At 44.8% G+C, this 26,149-nt stretch overlaps 1 protein-coding gene across 1 annotated transcript in view; it reads right to left on the bottom strand.

The window, feature by feature from the left end:
• Positions 1-26,149, bottom strand: part of LOC144936141 (glutamate receptor ionotropic, NMDA 2C-like) — a 215,704-nt gene that overhangs the window by 3,739 nt on the left and 185,816 nt on the right. The window contains exons 9-12 of the mRNA XM_078863428.1: positions 14,913-15,142; positions 9,935-10,095; positions 8,353-8,540; positions 3,088-3,326 (exon numbers count right to left, since the gene is read on the bottom strand). Of these exons, the coding sequence (XP_078719554.1) occupies positions 3,088-3,326; positions 8,353-8,540; positions 9,935-10,095; positions 14,913-15,142 (818 nt within the window). The remainder of the gene's footprint in view (positions 1-3,087; positions 3,327-8,352; positions 8,541-9,934; positions 10,096-14,912; positions 15,143-26,149) is intronic.

Genomic DNA, 26,149 nt, shown 5'->3' with positions numbered 1-26,149 from the left:
TGGTACCGGTCTTGCTCCATTGAACCTTAGTGCAGTTCACTGCACGGTTTTGAAGATAAAACTACACTGTGAAATATGTCTGGGTTTGGTCGACACTGGAAAACGTAGCAACATCCCTAGTTTATGTGCAGATACAGAGCAACAGTTTATTTCGTATCTCATTGGCACGATTCCTATCCACCTTCAGTACATCTCTGAGCTACATTCTCTGCAGTTTAATTTGTGTCCTTCAAAAATCGTGCCCCCCCCCACCCAACTTACTGTTTGTGACTTTTGCAAAGGCGACCTTGGTTAATGAAAGGCAGTGCGCACTGGTGGGCCTGAATTGTAATTTTTAAATCCTTACATAATGCCAACTAGTATGCAAAAGATCAGAAACATGGACATTGACAAGGAAAATGGAACAAAAGCTGAAACGTTAATGAAGCGTGGATAGAAGCAAGCTTGGAATGACACGGAAAGCCAAAAAAGGGACCACAAAGATCAAAGAACGAATGCAAATCAGAGACATCTGATTGACTAATGAGGAAAAGTAAGTGGGTATTGGGCAGGGCAAACCACTGGAAAGGAGAAAAGCCAATGACTGTATGGTGGATTACTGTGAGATGGATTCTGGAATCACAGACCATGGGGGACAGCAACAGGTTGGGGGGGGAACGTCTCATCCAGCAGTGGCTAGATCATGGCTGGTGACGATTTATCGTGTGAATGATAAAGATGTTCTTTGGGTCATTCGGTAAAGCCGCATAGATAGGTTCAAAGAAAATAACAAAAAATAAAAAAACTACGACGTTTCGATCGCAAAACAAGCGTTTGAAACGTCGTATTTTGTAGTTATTTTTAGTTATTTTCTTTTAACCTATATACGTGACTTTACCGAAAGACCCAAAGAATATGAACTCCTGCAGTCAGGAAAGATTTAAGTCAAGATCTAATGATAAAGATGGTTACCGTGATAATTACGATGATGACAATTACAATACAGATGGTGATGTTAGGGGAGACTTATTCCAGGTCCCTTAAATATTTAGTCAGAGTGCATTACCCAGCAGCAGACACCACATTAGAGAGTACTCACCGATGTGAGTGCTGTATAGTCAGTGTGCACTACCCAGCAACAGACACCATACTAGAGAGTCATCACCGATGTGAGTGCTGTATAGTCAGAGTGCACTACCCAGCAACAGACACCACACTACAGAGTGCTCACCGATGTGAGTGCTGTATAGTGAGTGTGCGCTACCCATCAGCAGACACTTATGGTGCATGCTGATGGTCGTTTTCCTGCCGTACAAGTGCAAAGGGCCCCTATGCACACAGCAGTCAATATTTGAAAACCTCTCGTCAGCATCAGAGCGATTAATTCATTCATCGATTACCACTGATTCTTCCACTCACAACATAGGCGTAAAATTGCGCGCGCATAGGATTCGATTACGATTCATAAAATGTGAACGCAAATGTGACATGGAGGGTAATTAGACGAACATGACCGTGCGAATGAGATGAGACCAACGAGACCAAAATGAAATCGTGATCATCCCCTCACCAAAATCATAACAATAATTGTAATCGTCATAATAAGGGAATACAGCAACACCCGCGTTTATGTCGGGGATGCATTCGTGAAAGGTGCAATGAATACGAAAATTTGGTAAATCAAAGCGATTTACAGGGTAGTAGTGGGTGGAGGCGAAGGCTGAGAGGCGACGGATAACGAGAAAGGACGAACGATGCCGTCAACGACGTAAGTGTCGGATTGAGGCGAAACAAATCACGTATTAATAAAGTGTATGTTGTATGTTCAGCTTATTTCGCACCACCGTATGTAGCCAACCGTGCGAATCTAAAGTGACGACGCTTTGGCGAAACGACATAAAAGGGGGAGACGTCAATCAGGGTATTACTGGAGTTGTCGTAACAATAACAAAAACAATCCCATTTTTTTTACTCACGAAAGCCTCAATGCGAGAGCAAGGTGCGTAAGGGCCGCCACCTGTGTGGGTAGAGCCTGGGCAAGTGGCAATGCACGTGAACCAGGAGTACCGGCGAGCGCTCCGCACGCTCCGTGTCGCGATCGCTTGGTGGCGGCGGCGGCGGCGGCGCGGTTTTGAGAGGTAAATTACCCTCACAAAAGGTGCGTCGTTTTCAATTTCAGATAAGGGCGGTTTAAAGACCACACAACGGAGATTATCCAGTTGTTTTTATTAAAGAGATAAGAGGAGCCACTCGATAAATTAATTCTGATATCAGGTGATATCCCATGGCGAACTGCGATTAAAGTCGAATTATAATTTGCGATGCCCGAAAAGTTTTTCAATCGCGCCGCGGTTTCACCGTGCATGCTGCAAGTCGACGTGCGTCACAGACCAATGCGGTTTCGGAGTCGACAAAGCAATCACCGGAATGCTGCAGCAGTGCAGGATTGTGAGCAGATATGACAGAACTGATCAAATGTGTGGCGTGTCCTCATTCCTTGCTGTTAACAGGGGGTCAGCGTTTGTCTTACATTTTGTCAATTTAAAGTGGGATCATGTATGTGTGAATACTGCATATACCGCACCTCTATATATGTATATGTTCACGTATATATTATTTTATAGTGTATATGTACACATGCATAAACCTACATATGGGTTGGAACGATTTCACCCCCACAACCCATTCTCTCCTCAACCACCTCTCTGCTTAACTATTACAACCTCCCGCCATCACTTCGCCTTGCTTACCACCCCTTACAACCTTACCCCTCACCCTTGTGCCCATAATCGCCTCCTAATCACCCCCTAACCACGCTCCCCCCCCCCCCCCCCTTTGTTGTGGTTGCAGGGGTCAGGTAAACCCTACAATGCATAAATCAAAGGACATCGACTTGTTCACCCGCAATGCGACACGTGTTTCTGCAAGCTTATCAGCCGACAATAGTCGATGTCTCGATGTGTTGTTGCCACCCCAAGAGTACGTTACTTTCACAAGTGCTCGTGGCTGCATTTAAACAACGCGGCAGTGTTCGTATTTATTGGAAAAACTTTTACTACGGCAGAATAAATGTGGAGTGATGGGGGGGGCGTGGAGAGCATGACTCACCCTGCTGACGATGAACAGCAGCCCGGGCTTCTTGGCTGGCTCGGGCTTGGTCCAGTGGCGCCCAAAGCGGTAAAAGAAGTTCTCGCTAAGGAAGACGAGGAAGCTGAGGCACATCGCCACCAGCAGCATGAAGAATACGCCGGCCATATTGTCGATGTCCAGCTTGCTGCTCATCACCTCGTTCTTGTCGTAGAGACAAACCCCGGAGAGCCAGTTCTTACCCAGTTCGTCCATCTCCCCTGCATACTCGCACGCAATGCACAGGCTTAAAGAGAGAAGACTCAGCTCCATCCATCAACAACAACTGATATTTACCACGAAGTGGCAGTGACGTCACCACGGCGCTTGTGCCAGGCTATGTGCATGTTAAGGCCACGTGAAGTGTCGAACGCCCGCTGGCTCGTTGTGAGCGTCGCTCCTCTGCCCTCCGTTGTTCCAGAAGGACGACTGCCTCCTACTGCCCAGCAGCGTCCTTCACGAGCCTCCTCCACAGAGGCCAATCTTAACACCGCTGGTGTTATACTCATTGGTTATTTCGGTAAAGTCACGTATGTAGAACTAAAATAAAAAATAAAATAGATCACGACGTTTCGAACGCAACACAAGCGTTCGTCCTCAGGTGAAAATGGCATAAACCACACAGCGAGGGAACACACAGAGGGACATCACACACAGAGCACACCGAGAACGGCAAACTGCACGGAGGCAAATACAGCTGGTATTAATCATCGACAAGTCCACACAGCTCCACATTCTCCTGTACAACATCGTTCCATCTAATCTTGATTTGAAGCTTTCGTTACTGCAGGAATCCATACTCTTTGGTTCTTTCGGTAAAGTCACGTAGGTATAAATAAATAAATCACGGCGTTTCGGGCGCAACACAAGCGTCCACCATCAAGTCGGAAAGCATGGTCTGCTGCTGAGGCAGACTGTTTTAAAAGGTTTGAAATGGGCATCTCTTGAGAAAGGATAGCGACTCGATCAGGTGAGCCTTCCATCTGTTCTATAGCTCGTGCCACGCCCATTTAGACCCCTCTATCCAGCCGAACAAACGCGGTTTCAGCATGCGATAGCTGGGCATGCGGACTACATGACCCAGCTCCATCCATCTCCCCTGCACACTCACACGCAATGCACAGAAGTAGAGAGAAGACTCAGCTCCATCCCTCTCCGCCACACATTCCCACGCAATGCACAGGCTTATAGAAAAAAGACTCAGCTCCAACCATCTCCCCTGGACGCATCGTGATTCTATCTACCCATAGTGATTCCATCAAGCAAATTACGGTCATCTTCGCAGCAGCGGCTTTGACTGGTCATCGAACAAAGACGGTGACTGCCTCGCTCACTTTCGGAAACGCTTCTGCGGCTGTCTGGAACGCTCTTCCTTCCAATATTAGGAAGCCACTGGGAGTGATGCACTTTTAAATAATTGAGATTGACAAACGAATTTCTTTATAACTGCTTTTTGTGTTTAGTTTGTTGTCCATCCCCCCGCACCTCCGATTAGCATGGTTGGCTATGTACGGTGCGAACGAAGTTCAACATATTACGTACATGTCAGATCACCACATTTCAAGTTTATTTTGTGTAACCAGGTGACAACTCAAGCGGCCAGGATGAGTGAGCTGGTCACCAAATTGCTAAAAGCAAAAACAAATCAATGTTTTACAGCAACGAAGGAACTCGAAATCACAGAAAACAGAGGTGTGTCACGAGAGAAATGTAATATTGCATGGACATAAATGAATGTAGAACAATACATTCCCTGTAGTAAACTCCTTGCCTCGGGCAGATTATCTCAGACTGATCACAGTACAATTACAAATTAAGCTACATAGACATTGAACAGACATAGGGTGACTTGTGCTAAGTATCATCATCAGTAATTGTATAACTATTGGTTGGGAATGAAGGCTGCCCCATGCCCTAACCAATCGTCACAGCTCGGTTATGCCATAGTGGGGGGAGGGGGCGCGACTCACGCTGCTGATGATGGAACCGCATTGTCACATCAGCAAATTAATTAATTCGATGGCAATTTTTAACTGCTACAACAAAACTCAAGTGACTACAATTGCGACTGCAATGCTGGTAAAGCACTGCTCCATGGGGTTACCCACAATATTGACAGGGAAAAAAGAAGCCCAGCGAGAGATAGGAATAGGAGGAATGATGTACCTTCTGGAAGTGAATGTCACAAAAAAGGGCCCAATCAAGACCGGCAGATTAACGTGGATACAATAATGAATTTTCCAATCGACTCCTCTTATCTACGAAAAAAATTAATGGATTAAAGAGTGGACGCCCGAAACGCAGCGTTGCTGTAGTTATGCAAATGTGTGGCACGTTAGGGGGGAACTGGGTGGCCCTGTGCACCCCGTCTGGGGTAGGAGTTGGGGGGCCATGCCACGTCGCCAGGGTAACTCGACCCAGCTCCCGGTCTGAGTGACCTTCTCACGCAAAACCCGGGGGCTTGAGTCACTCTCTCTCCCCCTTCTCTCCCCACTCCCCTACCTTCCTCTCCCCACTACCCTACCTTGCTCTCCCCACTCGCCTACCTTGCTCTCCCCAATCTCCTACCCACTCTCCCCACTCCCCTACCTTGCACTCCCCACCCTCCTACCCACTCTCCCCACTCCCCTACCTTGCTCTCCCCACTCTCCTACCCACTCTCCCCACTCCCCTACCTTGCTCTCCCCACTCTCCTACCCACTCTCCCCACTCCCCTATCTTGCTCTCCCCACTCTCCTACCCACTCTCCCCACTCCCCTACCTTCCTCTCCCCACTCTCCTACCCACTCTCCCCACTCCCCTACCTTGCTCTCCCCACTCTCCTACCCACTCTCCCCACTCCCCTACCTTGTTCTCCCCACTCCCCTACCCATTCTCCCCACTCCCCTACCTTGCTCTTCCCACTCCCCTACCCACTCTCCCCACTCCCCTAACTTCCTCTCCCCACTCCCCTACCTTTCTCTCCCCACTCCCCTACCTTCCTCTCCCCACTCGCCTACCTTCCTCTCCCCACTCCCCTACCTTCTCTCCCCACTCCCCTACCCACTCTCCCCACTCCCCTACCTTGCTCTCCCCACTCCCCTACCTTGCTCTCCCCACTCCCCTACCTTCCTCTCCCCCCTTCCCTACCTTCCTCTCCCCTCTCTCCTACCCACTCTTCCCACTCCCCTACCCTGCTCTCTCCCACCCTGCCCCCCCCCTCCTACCCTGCTCTCTCCTACCCTGCTCTCCCCTCTCTCCCACCTTGCTCTCCCCCCTCCTACCCTGATCTCTCCTCTCTCTCACCCAGCTGTCCCCACTCTCACCGCATCCTCTCTCAGCACGCCTCTCTACATCTCTCACCCAGCTCCCCCCTCTCTCATCACAAATTACAAATCCGGTAAGGGATACGCTGTCGCCAACATTATTCATGTATGTTGTCCTTCAAATGGATTGGATAAATACAGGCATACAAAATAATTTTAGAAAATATAATCACCTGAGATTTGCTGATGACAAAGAGCATGTTCGAGCACTTTTGGCAACCTGATGTTCATAACGTGAAGCGACATAACAAGGTGCCTAAATAAGAGCGTTTGTAATCTGCTATGACATATAGATCAGTAACACGGAGACTGCCAAAGAAAATGAAACAAGCTGAACGGTGTGCCCAGAATCATACTCCGAGACAGAAAGAGTGTTAGGAACAGCAAGTGGGGGTGTGGGAAGATCACATGGCCAGCAGGGATGATGGTCAATGGTTGAGATTGGTTTACCAAATGGCAGCCAAGGGGATTAAATGTTCCCAAGAGGATGATAGCTACGTGGATGGCACCAGGGGATTAGTTCATGTGCAGGAGCGAGACGGATTATGTCATCCCAAGACCATTACCAACCTGCAGCGTGTACAAAATTATTTTTGCCACGTATCGTGATGAGTACTGCAAGATCTGACCATGTCCGTCCACTGCTCGCCGAGCTGCATTGGCTTTCGGTTGCCGAACGAATACGTAAGGTCGCACTCATTACACAGTGCTTGCCATAAATGAGCCACAATACCATGGTGATCTCGTCAAGGAACGTAAACCATCACGCGAACTCCGGTCATCCATTCGGCAGCTTTGGCTGGTCATCAAACAAAGGTGGTCATTTGCATTGCGCGCTTTCAGATGCATTTCTGCAGCCGTCTGAAATGCTCTTCCTTCCGATATTAGGAAGCCACTGGAGCTATGCACTCTTAAATGTAGATTGAAAAAGAATTTCTTTAGAACTGCTTTTTGTGTTTAGTTTGTTGTCCTTCCCCCGCACCTTTGATTAGCACAGTTAGCTACGCACGGTGCGAAAGAAGTTCAACATACACATACATACATGATGGATGGTGACGAAGAGGAGAGGGAGGCCTTCACTCAACCTTGGAGCACTTGGCGTGATCATGGCTGTTGAAGATGATGAAATTAATGAATGTATTGAAGGAGGGTTTTTTTTGTTACACGGTTTCTGAGCACAGGACCAAAGGCTCAAAACATCAAGCATCCAGGAACAAACAACACTTTCAAAGTTGTAATAAATAAGAGTGTAACACATTTTATGAATTAAGCAAAGTGGAGCAGTGTGAGATAAACAGCAGAAAGAGAAGTTTCGTGATTTGCAGTTTGGTGAGAGGATTAGTTGGTGAGCCAGTGAGTGAGTGGGTGAGTGATTGGTTGAGTGAATGATCTTGTGAGTGAGTGTGTTCTTAGGACCTGCAGTCTGGTGGTAGAGCATAATATAGATGGGGTGACTGGTAGACCCGAGCGCTCAACATCGGTGGAGTAATCGATATCAGTAGTGGAATTAATTTTAGTCCTGTGAATATAAACACAGGCAAATGATTGGACTTATGTATGTTGAACTTATTTCACACCATACATTACCAAGTGTGCGAGTTAAGGACAATAAACTAAACACGAAAATAAATTCTAAAGATATTAGTTTTCAATATAGATTATATAAAAGTGCATAGCTCCTGTTGGCTTCCTAACATCGGAAGGAATAGCGTTCCAGACGGCCGCAGAAATGCATCTAAAAGCGCGCGATGCAGTGATCGTCTTTGTTAGATAGCCAGCCAAAAGCCGCTGCTGCTGCAAGGTGACCCGGAGTTCACGTAATGATGGTTTATGCTACCTTGACGAGATCAGCAAGGTATCGTGGTTTATTTGTGGCTCATTTGTGGCAAGCACTTTGCACGTCGTGAGATACAAAATGCGACGGACAAGCAGCGGAACTCACCGTCGCCAAAGAACTGCAGCAGGGCCAGGTCAATGGACCGCTTCCACTTGGAGCTCTTCTGCAGCGCGATGCCGTAGCCCGTGGTGGCGAACACCTTGCCGCTGCCGATGGTCACCAGCTTGCACCCCTCGTCCTTGGCCGCCATGTAGTTGAGCACCGCGGCGTCGTAGATGAACGCGTCCAGCTTGCTGCAGTCATAGACGCGGTGTTTTATTTGTTGTTGTAAAGTTTGGCGATTGTTTCGGTTAAAAACAACTAAGTTCATTTTGTTTAACCGGGGTGAGAACTCGACGGAGCATTGTCTCGTTTGTAAACGAGTAACCCTGAGTCACCCAAATCACAAAAGTCAAACATAAAAACGATTCAGAAACTTTGCTTTGCATTTCCATACAAATGTGAACAAGCAACTTTCTAAATGACATAACAATAACAATAGTTACCCACAGCCCTTTGCCATTCCACTATTAGATGAAGGCCTACCCATGCTGTGTCTGTCATGGGACGTTCTTTGACCATACTTCACCACACAAGTCAACGCAATTGGTCAAGTGTGGGATCACCGAAAAAGTTCACATGTCACCCGCCCCTAATATGGGCAGTGCTCTAACCACTGTGTCACTGCTGCCGTTATGCAGCATCACAAAATGAAGTCGGAATCCTAGGGTAATAAGCGCTTTTCGCTTTCACCCCAATTCTCCAAAGCCTCTACGCTTCGTGGCATTGGAAGGCTGCCGCTATCCTCGGCTGCCCGTGAACCTCAGACTTCTCCTGTATGCTCAGCAAAGCGGAATGGAGCGATCACAGCGAGCTTTCTACGAGGTTCTAGGTAGGTGCAAGACCTTTGTCGCACCTCCATGCTTTATACCCAGCGGAACTTAGCCCCCTTTGATTGTTTTTATTTGCAAAAAAAACATGGGCCTGGTACAACACGTTGTCGCTGTTCAATTGGCGAGCGTGGGGACGGGGGGGGCAAACAAATCCACGGGAATTTCTGCCCGGTGCGTCGAGGACAGAGTCATTAGGACAGGTGAAATCGTTCGGGGGGGGGGGGGGGGGTGCTGTTAGTCCCAATCACGTGGGGGAGGGGGATCCCACGTAGGGGGAACTGTGAGGATTTTTATGGGGTTGGTGGGGGGTGGGGAAGGGGGGGGATAAATCAGCATAGTATGGGAATACCGGGGATAGGACGGGCAGGGGAGAGGGGCGGGTAAAGCAACATTCTACAAATCAAATAATATACACGCATGGGTATCGGTCTGCCTTTGCTCCGAGGTTCGCCTGCTCTCGTCTGTCGAGGGGTCCGCCCCTCTTTTAGCCCCGTCCCAGTCTCCCACGTACCCGCAACCTCCTCACCCATCCCTCTTATTTTTAGACTTTGCAGGAAGAGGGGGACCACCTGGTCTCAAATTCCCAGTCCTTAACTTTAAAGCTTGTGGCTTAAATGCTCGATACCCGCATGGACTCGCTGCACTTACCCTTTTCTTTTAATTAAACAAGTCAAGTCTTTATTATAGCGACGTGAGTGGGCAACAACAAACCCGGGTAACTATGGCAACTGCCTCCCACTCCAACTTGCACTTACCCTTTCTTAAGGCTACGCAAGGCCTCGGCCACGTTCTTCTGGTTGTAGCGGGACATATACGCATGCATCTCGGGGTAGTTGTTTCGGATGTTGCGCTCCGTGCTGCCATTGGGCACCGTGCCAAAGCGAAATGTCTGGGACTGCTGATCCGGCTTCTGAAACTGTAAGGGAGAGACAGAAGCAAGCATAAAGGGGCAGTAAGCACAAAAGTTGGGCCCTTGTGCCCAAACGGTGGGACCCTAATGCCACATCTCACTCGCTGACACACTGGCTGAGGGGTATTTTAGGCTGGGAGATTGCTGATGGCAAAACACACAAAGCCATGGCTAGGCTTAAATGCCCACCTGCCAGCAAACTAAACTAAAAACTTAATTTGACCTCTCTTGCCAGTATCAAAATATAAGAATAGGGAATAGGTGTTACCCTTCCTTGCAATAAAACAGGTGTTAAGATGTTAAAACACCAAATTGAAACCTTTTTCAAGGAATCAAGTCTGCATTAACCGCACACAGTACTTGCGGTGAACATTTTATTTGTGCTGTTCGCCTTTTGGCGTCCTCTGGTCTAACACTGATTGAGACTAGGCTCTAAAGAAAGCTGTCTCTGGTGTAGACCAATCAGTTTCAAAGACAATGAATATACTACCAGAGCATGTTTTTTGTGTTTACATGTTCACCACAAGTATATGTGGTTAATGCAGACATGATTCCTTGCAAAAGGTTTCAGTTTGGTGTTTTGACATTTTAACACCTGTTTTATTGTCAGAAAGGGAAAACCAATTCTTAAATAAACTAAACAGTATTTTTTACCCCATTGGAACCTCATTTGCCTGTAAAAAATATGATAATTGTTTTTTTTTACCCTTCTATCTGGCAACAAAACTGACACTTTTTTTTACAAGGAGTCATGTTTGCATAGACCACAATACCTGTAGTCATAATGCAAACAAAAAACATAACTCTGATAATGTGCACTGTCCTTGAAGTTGATTGGTCCACACCCGAGACAGCTTTCCTTAGAGCCTAGTCTCACATGGGTTGGACCAGATGGCGCCTTTTGGCGTCAGATTTGTTGCCAGATAGAAGGGTAAAAAAACAATTATCAACTATTTTTTATTTTACCAGGTAAGGCCCACTGAGCTACAGTGAGCGAAAAAAGTATTTGATCCGCTGATTATTTTGTACGTTTGCCCACTGACAAAGAAATGATCAGTCTATAATTTTAATGGTAGGTTTATTTGAACAGTGAGAGACAGAATAACAACAACAAAATCCAGAAAAACGCATGTGAAAAATGTTATGAATTGATTTGCATTTTAATGAGGGAAATAAGTATTTGACCCCTCTGCAAAACATGACTTGGTACTTGGTGGCAAAACCCTTGTTGGCAATGACAGAGGTCAGACGTTTCTTGTAGTTGGCCACCAGGTTTGCACACATCTCAGGAGGGATTTTGTCCCACTCCTCTTTGCAGATCTTCTCCAAGTCATTAAGGTTTCGAGGCTGACGTTTGGCAACTCGAACCTTCAGCTCCCTCCACAGATTTTATATGGGATTAAGGTCTGGAAACTGGCTAGGCCACTCCAGGACCTTAATGTGCTTCTTCTTGAGCCACTCCTTTGTTGCCTTGGCCGTGTGTTTTGGGTCATTGTCATGCTGGAATACCCATCCACGACCGATTTTCAATGCCCTGGCTGAGGGAAGGAGGTTCTCACCCAAGATTTGACGGTACATGGCCCCGTCCATCGTCCCTTTGATGCGGTGAAGTTGTACTGTCCCCTTAGCAGAAAAACACCCCCAAAGCGTAATGTTTCCACCTCCATGTTTGACGGTGGGGATGGTGTTCTTGGGGTCATAGGCAGCATTCCTCCTCCTCCAAACACGGCGAGTTGAGTTGATGCCAAAGAGCTCCATTTTGGTCTCATCTGACCACAACACTTTCACCCAGTTGTCCTCTGAATCATTCAGATGTTCATTGGCAAACTTCTTGAGCAGGGGGACCTTGTGGGCGCTGCAGGATTTCAGTCCTTCACGGTGTAGTGTGTTACCAACTGTTTTCTTGGTGACTATGGTCCCAGCTGCCTTGAGATCATTGACAAGATCCTCCCGTGTAGTTCTGAGCTGATTCCTCACCGTTCTCATGATCATTGCAACTCCACGAGGTGAGATCTTGCATGGAGCCTCAGGCCGAGGGAGATTGACAGTTCTTTTGTGTTTCTTCCATTTGCAAATAATCGCACCAACTGTTGTCACCTTCTCACCAAGCTGCTTGGCAATGGTCTTGTAGCCCATTCCAGCCTTGTGTAGGTATACAATCTTGTCCCTGACATCCTTGGATAGCTCTTTGGTCTTTGCCATGGTGGAGAGTTTGGAATCTGATTGATTGATTGCTTCTGTGAACAGGTGTCTTTTATACATTTAACAAGCTGAGATTAGGAGCACTCCCTTTAAGAGTGTGGTCCTAATCTCAGCTCGTTATTTGTATAAAAGACACCTGGGAGCCAGAAATCTTTTTGATTGAGAGGGGGTCAAATACTTATTTCCCCCATTAAAATGCAAATCAATTTATAACATTTTTGACATGCGTTTTTCTGGATTTTGTTGTTGTTATTCTGTCTCTCACTGTTCAAATAAACCTACCATTAAAATTATAGACTGATCATTTCTTTGTCAGTGGGCAAACGTACAAAATCAGTAGGGGATCAAATGCTTTTTTCCCTCACTGTAGAATTGTAACGACTGTCTCAGGGCTGCACACAGTAGATGAGCACTACCTCAATGCCCATTTGAGCATTTTAGGGAAAATGATTAAAACACAAACCTTGCATACCCTCCAGTCTTTTGAATTTTCACTCCACTCAATAATTTTCCATCTGCAACGCTTCACAATTGTGAAGCATACATTTTTATTTTTAAAAAATGGCATTTCGTCACAACCGGGTCAAAAATAAAATACAAAAACTAACTATTTAGAAACATGTGGTTTTATTTAAAGTGGTCATGTAAATTTCATCAATATACTCCACCAGGAATCTATATCTTTTGTTTCTAAATCATTAACAGTGCTTTGTTAGAGACACATTATAGGCTAATGTGTCGGGCAAGAGGGCAACAAATACCATTTCCTAATATCTTGGGCTTCTAAATGTTTTTTTTACGTTTTATAATTTTTTTTTAAAGAGTGTTAATAACAAAGGTTACCAATTTTACATTGTTATTTGTAAATATTGAAAGTTCTAAAATATTTCCCTTTTTACTCCAATTTAATTTGGAATTGCATGGATATTATTCACTGGACGGTAAAATTGCATCAACCTTGCAGATTGCAGAAAACTAACGCAGGGTTGCTTTGTTATCCACAGGATATTTAGCAATTTCTGGTGCTGCACGCCCTGAATATGGCTTCTCTTTCAGCCGCTCATGCATGGGATTCGGCGACGTGAGGGGTAGCAGGGTCAAGCTTCTCGTGAAACACTTTATTACGCTTCGTACTTGCCCAGAGCTACATTCTCCCAAGCTCCGCTCTCTAATCAGCACTGTCAGCGTTTGTGGCGGGATTTCTCCTCCTGCTCTCTGCTGTTAGGCGAGGGGTCTGCTCCGCAGGTGAGGCTTTTACTGCATGCCCCGGCTTGCCTGCTATACATTTCCACACAATGATAAACCACTTCGTTGAACTATCACTTGTGGCCAGGTCCCTTCTTAAAAAAATAGCATATGGCTGTGGGCATTACCTGGTACAATAAAACATGTTTTTTTAAATAGTTTAGCTGCTGGCAGCTCGGTCTAAAAATGAGCGAATTCTCGCGAGCCCAGTCCACCACCACGGCCGTCATAGTTGTACATTGGCACGGCGGTCGATTCGGCCTTGAGCCGGGCTGTGGTTAAGCTTTCGCTGCTGCATCGCGAGTCTATTTTATTTGATGCATACGGTATTGGGGTAATTTCTCCCACCATTTAGACGAATGTATTGTGCTTCAGATATCTCTGACTCACTCCTGCTCATCAATACCGTTGCACCGATTTAGAAACAGTAGCAAAATAAGTGTGCTGCGTGCGTGATTTTTGATATTTGTTTTCTTTTCATCATAATCAGTTAAGACTAGCTTTAAAAAAAATACATATTTTTGTTACTAATTAGGTTAAGCTGGATTTAGGAAAGGTTTTTCTACCATCAACCGCATACATACTATTCGTAACATTCTGGAAAACACCAATCAATTAAAAATACCCGTTGCATCTAGCCTTTGCAGACTATGAAAATAAATTTGATTTAGTAAAAATTGTAGCAGTCACCCGCTCTCGCAAACCAGGACCTATATGAGAAAAAGTGTTCATAAATAATAATGAAACATTGACAAACATGGAACGGCCACAAAGAGATGACATGAAGTACCAAAACACGGAAAGAGAAGGGCGTCAGATCTGACAAGCTGTCACCAAAGCGATCCACAGAGACATTCAAAGAAGCTTTCCGAGAGATAGATATGAACTCGCAACCGACTGCCGAACCACCAGGCTCCGTAGTCGCGACTTCAATTATAACAATTAATCGAATCCTCTGGGCAGTTGTATCACCACACCTGTAGTGGGACACAGTGTGTGAGTTGTACGAACAAACTTGTGTTGTTGCTCTAGAGACCACATCGATGGTATTCGTTGTGATTTTTTACTTAACAGAGTGGGCTGCCTGAAGGCTGCCATCTTCAATTTGATGCGCAAATGGAAACGTAAACTCTATCCAGTGTGTGACTGCAGTCGTCCAGAACAGGCCATGCAACATATAACAACACAATGCCCCGATCCACAAATACAAAGGAGACATCACAGCGATACACTCCGCTTGCTGCTCCGGACGCGGTTATCTGGGCTTAACCACCTGAATGTGAAATTATAGTTGTTGCTCTGCATCTAACATCAGCTGTATGCCAAGAAGAAGAGGAAGAAGAATAAAAGCCCTGACTGAACCAGCGTGTCCTCACCTTGTTGTCGCTGAGGCCGGACACTTGCTCCACGTACTCCTCCTGGATCATGAAGGCGGCCAGGTTGGCCGTGTAGCTGGCCAGGAATATGACGGCAAAGAAGGCCCAGACGGACACCATGAATTTGCTGGTGGTGCCACGTGGGTTTTCCACCGGCACGGAGTTGTTGAAGACGAGGGCCCACAGCAGCCAAATGGATTTGGCGATGGTGAAGGTCGGCCCGCCCGTTTCTGGACACGCGCACACGTGCAAGACATACAAGCTCTCGGCTCAGTCAAACTCGCTCACAGGCACAAGCGTGCCCAGTCAAGAGAGGGGATGTTTCTGGTTTGTCTGAACGATTCCTAAGCCACCGTTTGCACCCCCCAAGGCCGCAGTACGCCACGTAAAACACACGCTGCGATGTAGAGCAATTATAATTAAATGTATATCAAATCTAGTTATTATCAACACCAATTAGTCTTTGTAGATGGTAATTAATGGAACATGTGCTAAGCAAGTGTGAGACTTCTAATGTCACGTTCTCTACTGTGGTCGCTCACGCTACATTCCAGATGGTTACTTCAAAGCAAGGTGGCACAGTTTTTGAATTGGAAAAATTGGCTTGGCCTGGTTACTTGGCCTGGTTGCAGCCTTACTGAGCTTTTAGTGGGCCTCGTGGCTCGTTTTGCATGTATGTTGAACCTCTTTCGCACCGTAGGTAGCCAACCATGCTAATCGAAGGTTCATTTGTTAAGGGAGCTGCACTCTTAAAGCCGGGCCACCCTTCTTGATGTCACTCTATCAATTTGGAAAACAGACACGGCATCGATTACAGGAATAATAGATGTTATCTTGGGATAGTGTAAAACTAACCTAGGCACGTATAAAACCTTGTTAAATATCTGTTTTCCATGCAATCACTTCTCTCCATCTGCATACGGGAAGGGATGAGGCCACAACAGGGACGGAATGGAGGGGTTGAGCTTACAGAGCCACTAGGCTCGTGTAAGCGTCGCAATGAGAGACGAGCTGTGCTAGGCCATACCTGTTACTGCCCGGCACGGCTCGGTTCTCCTTTACAACGAACGTGAAAATGCAGCATTACAGACCATGCCACATCACGTGCCCCACGGATATCTGGAGTAGGTGGTTTTCAGGAGTGATTCACGGTCTGTTGATGTTCATGTGACACCAAGCTCAAAAAGCGTGGGATTTCCTGTCCGGTGAACCGGGTTGAAGATGAACTCTCAGGGCTCTCTAAACTATAAACTAAATCATTATTTATTTTTCCAGGTAATGCCAACTGAGCTATATAGCGCTTTGTTTTCAGAACCGACCTGGCCAGAAATGATTGCTTAATTAAGTTACTTATCATTTGGAAATGTATAGTATCCGAAAACTCTAAACGCATGTTTCTAAATGTGGAGGAAAAAACCGCAGGGCCCGGAGAAAAATCCACGCGACCATAGGGAGAACACGCAAACTCCAAATATACAAGCCTCAGGGTCAAGATCGCACCCACAACCTCCTGTATACCAGGCGAGGTAGTTACAATCTCTCCCTAGTGGAACAGCATGCTCATTTAGAGAATGGGCAGAAAGAGAGCCTTTGCACTGCTAACACAAAACATAAGGCCCGAAGATTAAAGGCATGTGCATTTTAACGTTCAGCCGACTTCTCATGCTATACACGTAGTCTAGTTTACATGTACAGCAGGTCAATGCATGTTAGTTTTGCCCATAAATAGAGGGAATTATCCCTGTTTCCTTGGAGACGGTCTTTTGTGTAAAACCTGACGCTTCTTTGCGATAACGAAAGGCAGGGAGCCAAGCAGAGGAACACTGCCGCTCTCTACCATGCCAACAGAACAGCCAATGAAAGGGGGGATAATGGGACGTGTGATAATTGTTAATAAGGGTCTGTGACTAACTCTACGCGAAGATGAGAAATGTGTTTACATGAGACAAATAATCGTGACTACGATACGCGCCAGGGGAACTCGGCCGTCCTAAACCATCACAGCCTTCAATCTGCACTCAGCATTTCTGTAGCAACAAGCGATCGCCGGTGTAATAAAGCAAACAGCGACAATGTCTCAATAATAGTCATAATTCATAATTGAGAACATATGCATGTCCATGCTATTATTATCATCGTCACAATTCCCACCTTGCCATGGTGGAGTATTTTGCAGTGAAATCGACCATTGCGCTGCCTACACAGCGCCGTCCGGGAGAAGGAATGCAGGAAATGAATTCTACGCGTCTCTTGTTTTCCACCTTCAAACGCCCTTTCCGTATTCAGCTGTCCACACCAGTGAATTGTGTTCTGATAGGATTTCCATCACCAAACCTAACATCACTAATAATAATAATAGTGAGTATTGAGTACATGTTGTAGTCACGCTGTTCTTACGACACAGAGAAGCCATCACAAAGGCACTGCTGCGTTCTATAGATATCGTCTCCAGTTGTTTGACAGTAGGGGGCGATGTTGCTGTGTGTAATCCAAATTGAGTAATTTTCAGGGTACATTTTTTTTGTTTGGCAAATGTGGACAGTGATGCTGGCATAAATACCTCGCCTGGTTTGCAGGAGGTCGGGGGTTCGATCGCGACCCTGACACCTGCTGTATATTTGCAGTTTGCAAGTCTCTCCTCCCATGGTTGCATGGATATTTTTTTCCCCCGGTTCCTCCGGTTTTCCCTCCACATTGAGAAACATGCGTTTAGATTATTTAGATAATTTTGCTGCTATAAATTTCCACGTAATAAGCCACTCGTTGAGCTATGATAAATAAGCGAATAGCTGACATTGCCTAGTAAGATAAAAATTGTTTAGTGTTTTATTTGTATATTTTTTTAGTTATTTGATTTTGTTTCATTATAATTTGCACTCCGATCAGGTTTTGTATTGTTTGTTGTTGTAACATTCTGACCTGCCCCGACTTGACATCTGTGAAAGAGAACTGTATTGCTCATCGGATTCCTCCAGTACAAATAAATATTCTGATTCTGATACTCACTTCCCTCCAGCTGTAGCAGCAGTAACTATCATTTCTGGGCTACAAAAATATATGTGTTTGTGTAATACCGCCCTGAATTGTCAGTTTGGGCGTTATATCAAAATCTCCATAGCAGATGCAACCTACGGGCAGTATTCTACCACCATTGCTCACAAAGCACGCAATCGGCGATAATAAGTAACACTCCCCGGGGCAACGCATGGCCAGGAATCTAATAATGAGTTGTGTTTGCTTACAGCATTGACCTTTACCACTGCACTGCAATGTGTTGTGTGCAAATGCTAAGAATAGACATGTTCAGAAAAGCAAAAAAATAACAGTTATAATTTTACAATAAAATAATAATAACTTACAGGCTTTTTGACAATCTACTGCTGATCGAATGGTTGTTTGACCATATTTCAACCACGCTGGACAGTGCAGGTTGGTGAAGGGAAAAAATAAAGACTGATGTTAGCCGGGGGTCGGGAATCAAATTCCGGTTTCCAGGTTCAAATCACAGTGCGCAAACTGCTGTGCCACTGTTAAACTATTAAAAACTATTTTCTTTTCACCAAGAAAGGCCCACTGAGCTATATGTATATCTTTTTCAGGAGTGACTTGGCCATAAATGGTATCTCAATGAAGTAGCGTATCACGTATAAATTCATGGCACCCAAAATACTATAAATGCATGTTTCTAAATGTGAAAAAAAGAAACCAGAGGATCCGGATAAAAATCCACGCGACCACGGGGAGAACATACAAACTCCAAATATACAGGTGTCATGGTCGGGATCGAACCCACGACCTGCTGTATACCAGGCGAGGGAGTTAACATCTCGCCACCGTGGCAAGTTCCATTCTATAATCTACAAGCGTCAAGCTTTTCACGTCAACATTCAATGCTGTAGCTCTTCGCAGCCAATAATTTGATTCATAATTGATTTTTGGGTTAGGTCACGAGATGTTGCAGTCGTATAACCCCAAACAAATCATGTTGTCATGTGTACAAGAGTTTAACTGTTCCAATTATTGTTTAAGCTCAGTAAATAAAAAACTGTTCTCACAACCAAAAGTATGCTTGTAAAACTACAAAAATCTGCACTGTCCTAGTGTACACAGACACTCTTGGACAGCTTCCAATGTGGTGCTTTTTTTCTCTAAACATGATTAAATGTCTTCTTGGTTCTTTCGGTAAAGTCACGTAGAAGGGAAGTAATAAAATAATAAAAATAAAACATAATAAACTAAAATTTATTATATTATTTTATTTTATTTTGTTTTATTTTTATTATTTTATTACTTCCCTTCTACGTGACTTTACCGAAAGAACCAAGAAGATGAATCCCTGCAGTCACGAAAGCTTTAAATCGAAATGATGAAATGTTTACAGCCAGGAATGAAAATACTCAGGACCATGCTAGGAACACTCTACTCATTTAAATAATTAAATGTTACTCCCACAATGATCGAGTTTGTAGCTTCTCACAAAAGACACGAATTAATGAAATAAAAATACTGCACAGCTTCGCTGGGCGAATATGAATTATTCAGTCATGTGCAGACGAATAATACAAACCCACAGATGCCTGGTCAGGTGGCTCACAAACAGAAAAACTTGAGTCAAAATCCTGGTTGGGGATTGACTCAGCCGATTATCCCTCTGGTTTCGTGACAATGAGTACCACACTTTGTGCTGAAGTCAACGGAGAGACTCGCACCCACCATAGGAATGTGGAGTGTCCACCGCTGTCTCAGGACTATGAACAAGAGCTCCGTGCTTAATTGAGCGAGGAATCACCTTTGGCATAGAGAGGGGGCTTAAACTGTAGATGTTGGAAGGGAGTGAGCAAGTTGTTGGGACTGTGAGTGTGCTCCCTAACGATAATCCCAACTGCTCAATCGGAAATCGCCGCACAGCCACACCACCGCGCAGAGCTCTGTTGCGGCAACACTTCCCATAATGGTATTATGTACGTTTGTTGAAATTATTTCGCAGCATATGTGGCGAACGGTGCTAATCAGATGTGCGGGGGAAAGGACAACAAACTAAATACAAAAAGCAGTTATTAAGAAATGAGTTTTCAATCTAGGTGATTTAAAAGTTCATAGCTCCAGTGGCTTGCCAATACCGGAAGGAAGAGTGTTCCTGACAGCTGCAGACACGCATCCAAAAGCGCGCGATACGGTGACCATCTTTGTTCAATAGCCAGCCAAAAGCCACTATGAGGATGACTGGACTTTGCTTGATGATTTACATTATTTGATGAAATCAGCAAGGTATCGCGTTCATCTGTGGAAAGCACTTTGTGTGCAATGAGTGTGACCTTACAATGTATTCGTTCGGCAAAAAGGCACAATGATTGGTTATATTTTACAATATCAGTGCTCAGAGCGGCAACAAAAAGGTGCAAGGCTGATGAGGACAATTGCGTTTTTTTATTTTGATTGTTGACACATTTTAATAGTGAAAGCACACAGCACGAGGTATCAAGTTCGATATATGTCACCCCCTCTGCTTGATAAAGTAGCTAATTTGGCAATATCAACATGAATATAGCGATTCCCCGCTGTACGTAAGGGATACGGGTTCCTGGGATATGCTACCCAAAATTACTTAAAGCGAACTCTAATGTCCCTTAGACATGATTGTGTGCGAAAAATTCTTCACGCAATTTTTTTTAATATTCCAAACATTACACCTATAAACAAATATGTTCCATAATAAATCAGCAACGTAAAAGCGAAACTGTTAAATATTTAAACAGTTTTTTTTATAAGAATAGGGTGTCCCCTTTTTTCTGGCAACAAAGCAGTTGTGTTAAGATGTTAAAACACCAAACTGAAACCTTTTGCAAGGAATCATGTCTGCATTAACCACAGATACTTGTGATACAGTATATGCATTGTCTTTTGTTCGTATTTTCACCACACGTATCTGTGGTTAATGCAGACATGATTCCTTGTAAAAGGTTACAGTTTAGTGTTTAAACATCTAAACACCTGTTTTGTTGCCAGAAAAAAGAGGGAAAACCCTATTCTTATATTTTGACACTTACCAGGAAAGGCCCGCTGAGCTATATCACTCTTTTTTAGAAGGTGACCTGGCTACAAATGATAGCTTAAGGAAGTGGCTATTCGTGTGTACATGTCTAGCAGCCAAATATACTAAAATTCATGTTTCTAAATGTGGAGGAAAACACTGAAGGGCCTGGAAATAAAAATCCACGTAACCACAGGGAGAACATGCAAACTACAAATATACAGTCGTCAGTGTCGGCAGTTAACACCCGCCACCATGGCCTGCAAAAATGCATAATGCGGAAATTTATAGCGGGTGATTCCTCTACTGGAATGCCAATCATACACACCCTGCACGTTTCTTGCCGGAAGCCTGCTTCGGAAGTAGCAGAGCAATCTCATTATTTACACAAGATAGAGAACGCTTTAGATTCAGTGTTAGACTGCGGTATGGGAATTGCTGCAGACGTCATTACTAAAGTATTATGGGTGACGTTGAGCCGATGACTGCACTAAAAAAAATAATCGGTAAATTTGGTTTTACACTCAATTTGGATCAACTCCAGTCCTGAAAAAAAAATGTTGACCCCTATGCAACGATTGCATTGCATAGCCATTTTTAGAGATAATCAGGCCACTTGTAAGAATGTTTTTGTTGGCAAAATCCTGGTTTAAAAAATCCCTACTGTCGATATTTTCTGACCATACAGAGCACACACGCTGCGAGATTTCCTCAAGGATTCTTCTGCACGTGACATGACGTCCAACAGCAGCACAATTTGGGGAGGGAAAAAAATAACTAATTAAAAAAATAAAAACGAGATTCAAATAAAACTGAAATGAAGAAAACCTAGAGTATCTCGTGTAGATGTTAAATGAAACAATGCTCAAGGGAATGATCTGAGAGGGTTAGAGTGTCAAATACAACACTAGTCATTAAGCGAGACTGACTGAATAATTGGGCAGGCTGTTCTGCATTACACCCGCAGCTATGATATGCACGCGTGATGTGCATCCTAATGAGGAATATTATCCACCCCGAGCGGCAGAGCGCACAGCAAATGCATGCCTCTGTTAAGTTGCAGATATGACAAATTTCAACGTATTGATCGAGCCCTCCGTGTGCAACAATGTGTATTGCATCGCTAGAAGCTTTCACATACCATTTCCTAACAATTAAACTCTTATTTGAAAATGCAATATGTCTTGACAAACAGTTCATATACAACTCACACACAGAACTACTCACGCGCATAACTAATTGTCATTGATATGATGTCAAAACATACGTGCACGGTGCATCTAAATATCCTGTCATGCTAGCTGATCACGTCCAAGGCATAGGTGTTTTTGCATATGAGCCCTGTTTGAAGTTGAAGGCTTATTGACCATGGGTTTTGACAATTTCACGGTGATGACCTGAATTTATAAGTTAACATAGCTGGTGTCGAACACTACAAAAAATAAAATACACGCAGTCACGAGGAGATGTCCAGCTGGCTCAGGGGAGTGAATACGATGTCATAAAATTGAGCTCCCATGGCTGAGACCTGATTTGAAATCTGGGTTCAGCCCGACCGTGAATAAACCGGGCTCTCGGTTGTCATGATATGATAGCCGTTGACTGCTCACAAAAGCAACCGTTATTAAATTCGGTACTTAATTTAACTCGCGCCTATTCCAGGACATAAGAGTTGAGTGACACAGAACAATGACTTTTTTTATAGAGAGTATAAAGCGCACACACCGAGCACAAAGCAACAGAGTTTGCTCTGATGCGGTGTGCAAGTTGCATCTCGGGGCAGTTTACAGTAAAACTCATAAGGTCACCGGCCTAATGTCCAGTTTAAATATATCCTAACTCGAACAACCAATGTATTTTACATTTGCTTTAAAGGATTCGACTGTGCCAGCCTCCTGCCTTGTGTAAATCGGCATTCTGAGGTGACCTGAGAAGATGAGTTATCTCTCCCCGGGAACGTTCTCTGACATGGCTCGCTGTAAGAGGTCCATTTGGTAAATTTCTTCATCTCATGACAAGACAAGGTGGTTCAGTTGCGATAATATCGCGATTTAAAAAAAAGTTAAAACGACAAAAGTTAAACAGAGCAACTCACGTACGTGCCGGCACCCATAGAGAACATTCCTAGTATACAATGACACCAGGTCAGGTGTGGTTACTTCTGGTTGGAGCCAAACCGTGATCAAGAAATAACAAAGTGAGAAGTTTCAGCCAGATTTACAGTCAGAATTACATTTTGTATTGATACTGGAGGAATCCGATGAGCTATAAAACTCTTTTCATCAAATGTCCAGTAGGGGGCAGATCCACATCGTTACAACAACAAACAAAACAAAAACATGAAAGGAGTGCAAAGTATAGGAAAGGTAAACAAATAACTTAAAATATATATACAAATAAAACTAAATAATGTTTAATCTTACCAGGTAAAGCACACTGAGCTTTTCGCTTTTTTTCAGACGCAATCTGGTCATTCCCAGCTAAAATCTGGGCATAACAAAATTTCAGTGGACACTCCATGCAATGCTTCCTACTGTGAGGACACGCTGATGCCAGTCCACTTACAATCGGAGCTCCACGCATGGTAGCCACACGAGGGTTCGGCGCTCAGGGCACAATGACAGCATCACAAAGCCACGTTCATGAACCTGTTCAGATATCACTCACCGCTGATGTTAGCCATGGCTGGAAATTTAACTCTGCTCGGGATTTGTTTTAGCTGCTCGGGATTATAGTGCAGCACACTAACCGCTGGGTCGCAGCTCCCCTCGAGATGTTAACTACCTCCCCTGGTATACAGGAGGTCGGGGGTTCGATCCTGACCCTGATGCCTGTATATTTAGAGATTGCACGTTCTCTCTGTACAGTGAGGGGAAAAAAGTATTTGATCCCCTGCTGATTTTGTACATTTGCCCACTGACATAGAAATGATCAGTCAATAATTTTAATGGTAGGTTTATTTGAACAGTGAGAGACAGAATAACAACAAAATCCAGAAAAACGTATGTCAAAAATGTTATAAATTGATCTGCATTTTTATGAGGGAGATAAGTATTTGACCCTCTCTCAATCAGAAAGATTTCTGGATCCCAGGTGTCTTTTATACAGGTAACGAGCTGAGATTAGGAGCACACTCTTAAAGGGAGTGCTCCTAATCTCAGCTTGTTACCTGTATAAAAGACACATGTTCACAGAAGCAACCAATCAATCAGATTCCAAACTCTCCACCATGGCCAAGACCAAAGAGCTCTCCAAGGATGTCAGGGACAAGATTGTAGACCTACACAAGGCTGGAATGGGTTAGAAGACCACCACCAAGCAGCTTGGTGAGAAGGTGACAACAGTTAGTGCGATTATTCGCAAATGGAAGAAACACAAAAGAACTGTCAATCTCCCTCGGCCTGGGGCTCCATGCAAGATCTCACCTCGTGGAGTTGCAATGATCATGAGAACGGTGAGGAATCAGCCCAGAACTACACGGGAGGATCTTGTCAATGATCTCAAGGCAGCTGGGACCATTATCACCAAGAAAACAGGACAACTTCACCGCATCAAAGGGACGATGGACGGGGCTATGTACCGTCAAATCTTGGGTGAGAACCTCCTTCCCTCAGCCAGGGCATTGAAAATGGGTCGTGGATGGGTTTTGAAGCATGACAATGACCCAAAACACACGGCCAAGGCAACAAAGGAGTGGCTCAAGAAGAAGCACATTAAGGTCCTGGAGTAGCCTAGCCAGTCGCCAGACCTTAATCCCATAGAAAATCTGTGGAGGGAGCTGAAGGTTCGAGTTGCCAAACGTCAGCCTCGAAACCTTAATGACTTGGAGAAGATCTGCGAAGAGGAGTGGGACAAAATCCCTCCTGAGATGTGTGCAAACTTGGTCTGACCTCTGTGATTTCCAACAAGGGTTTGGCCACCAAGTACTAAGTCATGTTTTGCAGAGGGGTCAAATACTTATTTCCCTCATTAAAATGCAAATCAATTTATAACATTTTTAACATGCGTTTTTCTGGATTTTGTTGTTGTTATTCTGTCTCTCACTGTTCAAGTAAACCTACCATTAAAATTATAGACTGATCATTTCTTCGTCAGTGGGCAAACGTACACAATCAGCAGGGGATCAAATACTATTTTCCCTCACTGTATTTGGGTGGATTTTTCTCCAGGCCCTCCAGTGTTTCTTTTCACATTTAGAATCAACGTGCGTTTAAAATATTTGGCAGCTTCACATTTCCACATGATAAGCCACTTCGTTTAGCTATTATTTGTGGCCAGGTCGCTTATGAAAAAAAGCACTATAGCTCAGTGGACTTTTTCTGATTAAATAAAAAAAGGTTTAGTTTAGTAATGCAATAATTACCTGTAAACAACACACCATCACCTTGAGCCAACTATCTCAAGCAGCAGATCTAATGAGGCGATGCGCCGTCACTGAACTGGTAGCGGCCTTTAGGCCCACAACATCCAACAAGGAACCAGGGTATGCTAGCATGTCTCCTGAACTCCTTAAGAACCTCGGACTATATGGACAACAATGGCTTGCAAACCTCTTTCACTGTCATGCACAGGACAGGAAAAATCCTGAAAGTGTGGAAACAAGCCAACAGTCATTGCCGCCTACAAGGCCAATCTCCCTCTTGTGCTCCACCTCCAAGCTAGTGGGACATGTCATGCTCGCCAGACTTTCCCTCATTATAACCGACCGCCACCTGCCTCCTGAACAAGCCAGATTTTGAAGTGGTCAGAGCTGCTGTGGAAACCATGGGTGGAAAAAACCCGATTTTTCCAGCGGCAGGCATCGGGTTTTTTCTTTAATACAATTAAACCCGCTTTCGGGGAATTAAAACCTGGTTTAATGAACACGAAACTCTGATAGGCGTCGGCTGCTTCCTAGCCGGTGCTGCTATCGTACTCGGGGCCGTCGGGCACGGGGTAGTCGTAGAATACTGGCAGGTTGGTCTTGATGAACACGAGCTTCTCCACAATCGTGGGCGCCAGTGAGTTCCTTAGCTTGGAATGGATGAAGCCCATCGTTGAGAAGTTCCGCGTGGATGCCGCGCTCGACGTGGCCATGCTGAATAGCTTGATGGCGATCTTCTTCAGGTCGGATGGAAATCACTCCAATAAGAAAATGGGGTCAATTGCGCAAACGGGCGGAAGCAGGCGTGGTGTCCGGCGGGCCGCTGGCGAAGTGCGGTTCTGC

This window comes from Lampetra fluviatilis, chromosome 1 (genome assembly GCF_964198595.1).
Source record: "Lampetra fluviatilis chromosome 1, kcLamFluv1.1, whole genome shotgun sequence".
Taxonomy (NCBI): domain Eukaryota; kingdom Metazoa; phylum Chordata; class Hyperoartia; order Petromyzontiformes; family Petromyzontidae; genus Lampetra; species Lampetra fluviatilis.
The sequence above is the reverse complement of the archived record's forward strand: the minus strand, read 5'-3'. Positions and strand labels throughout refer to the sequence as shown.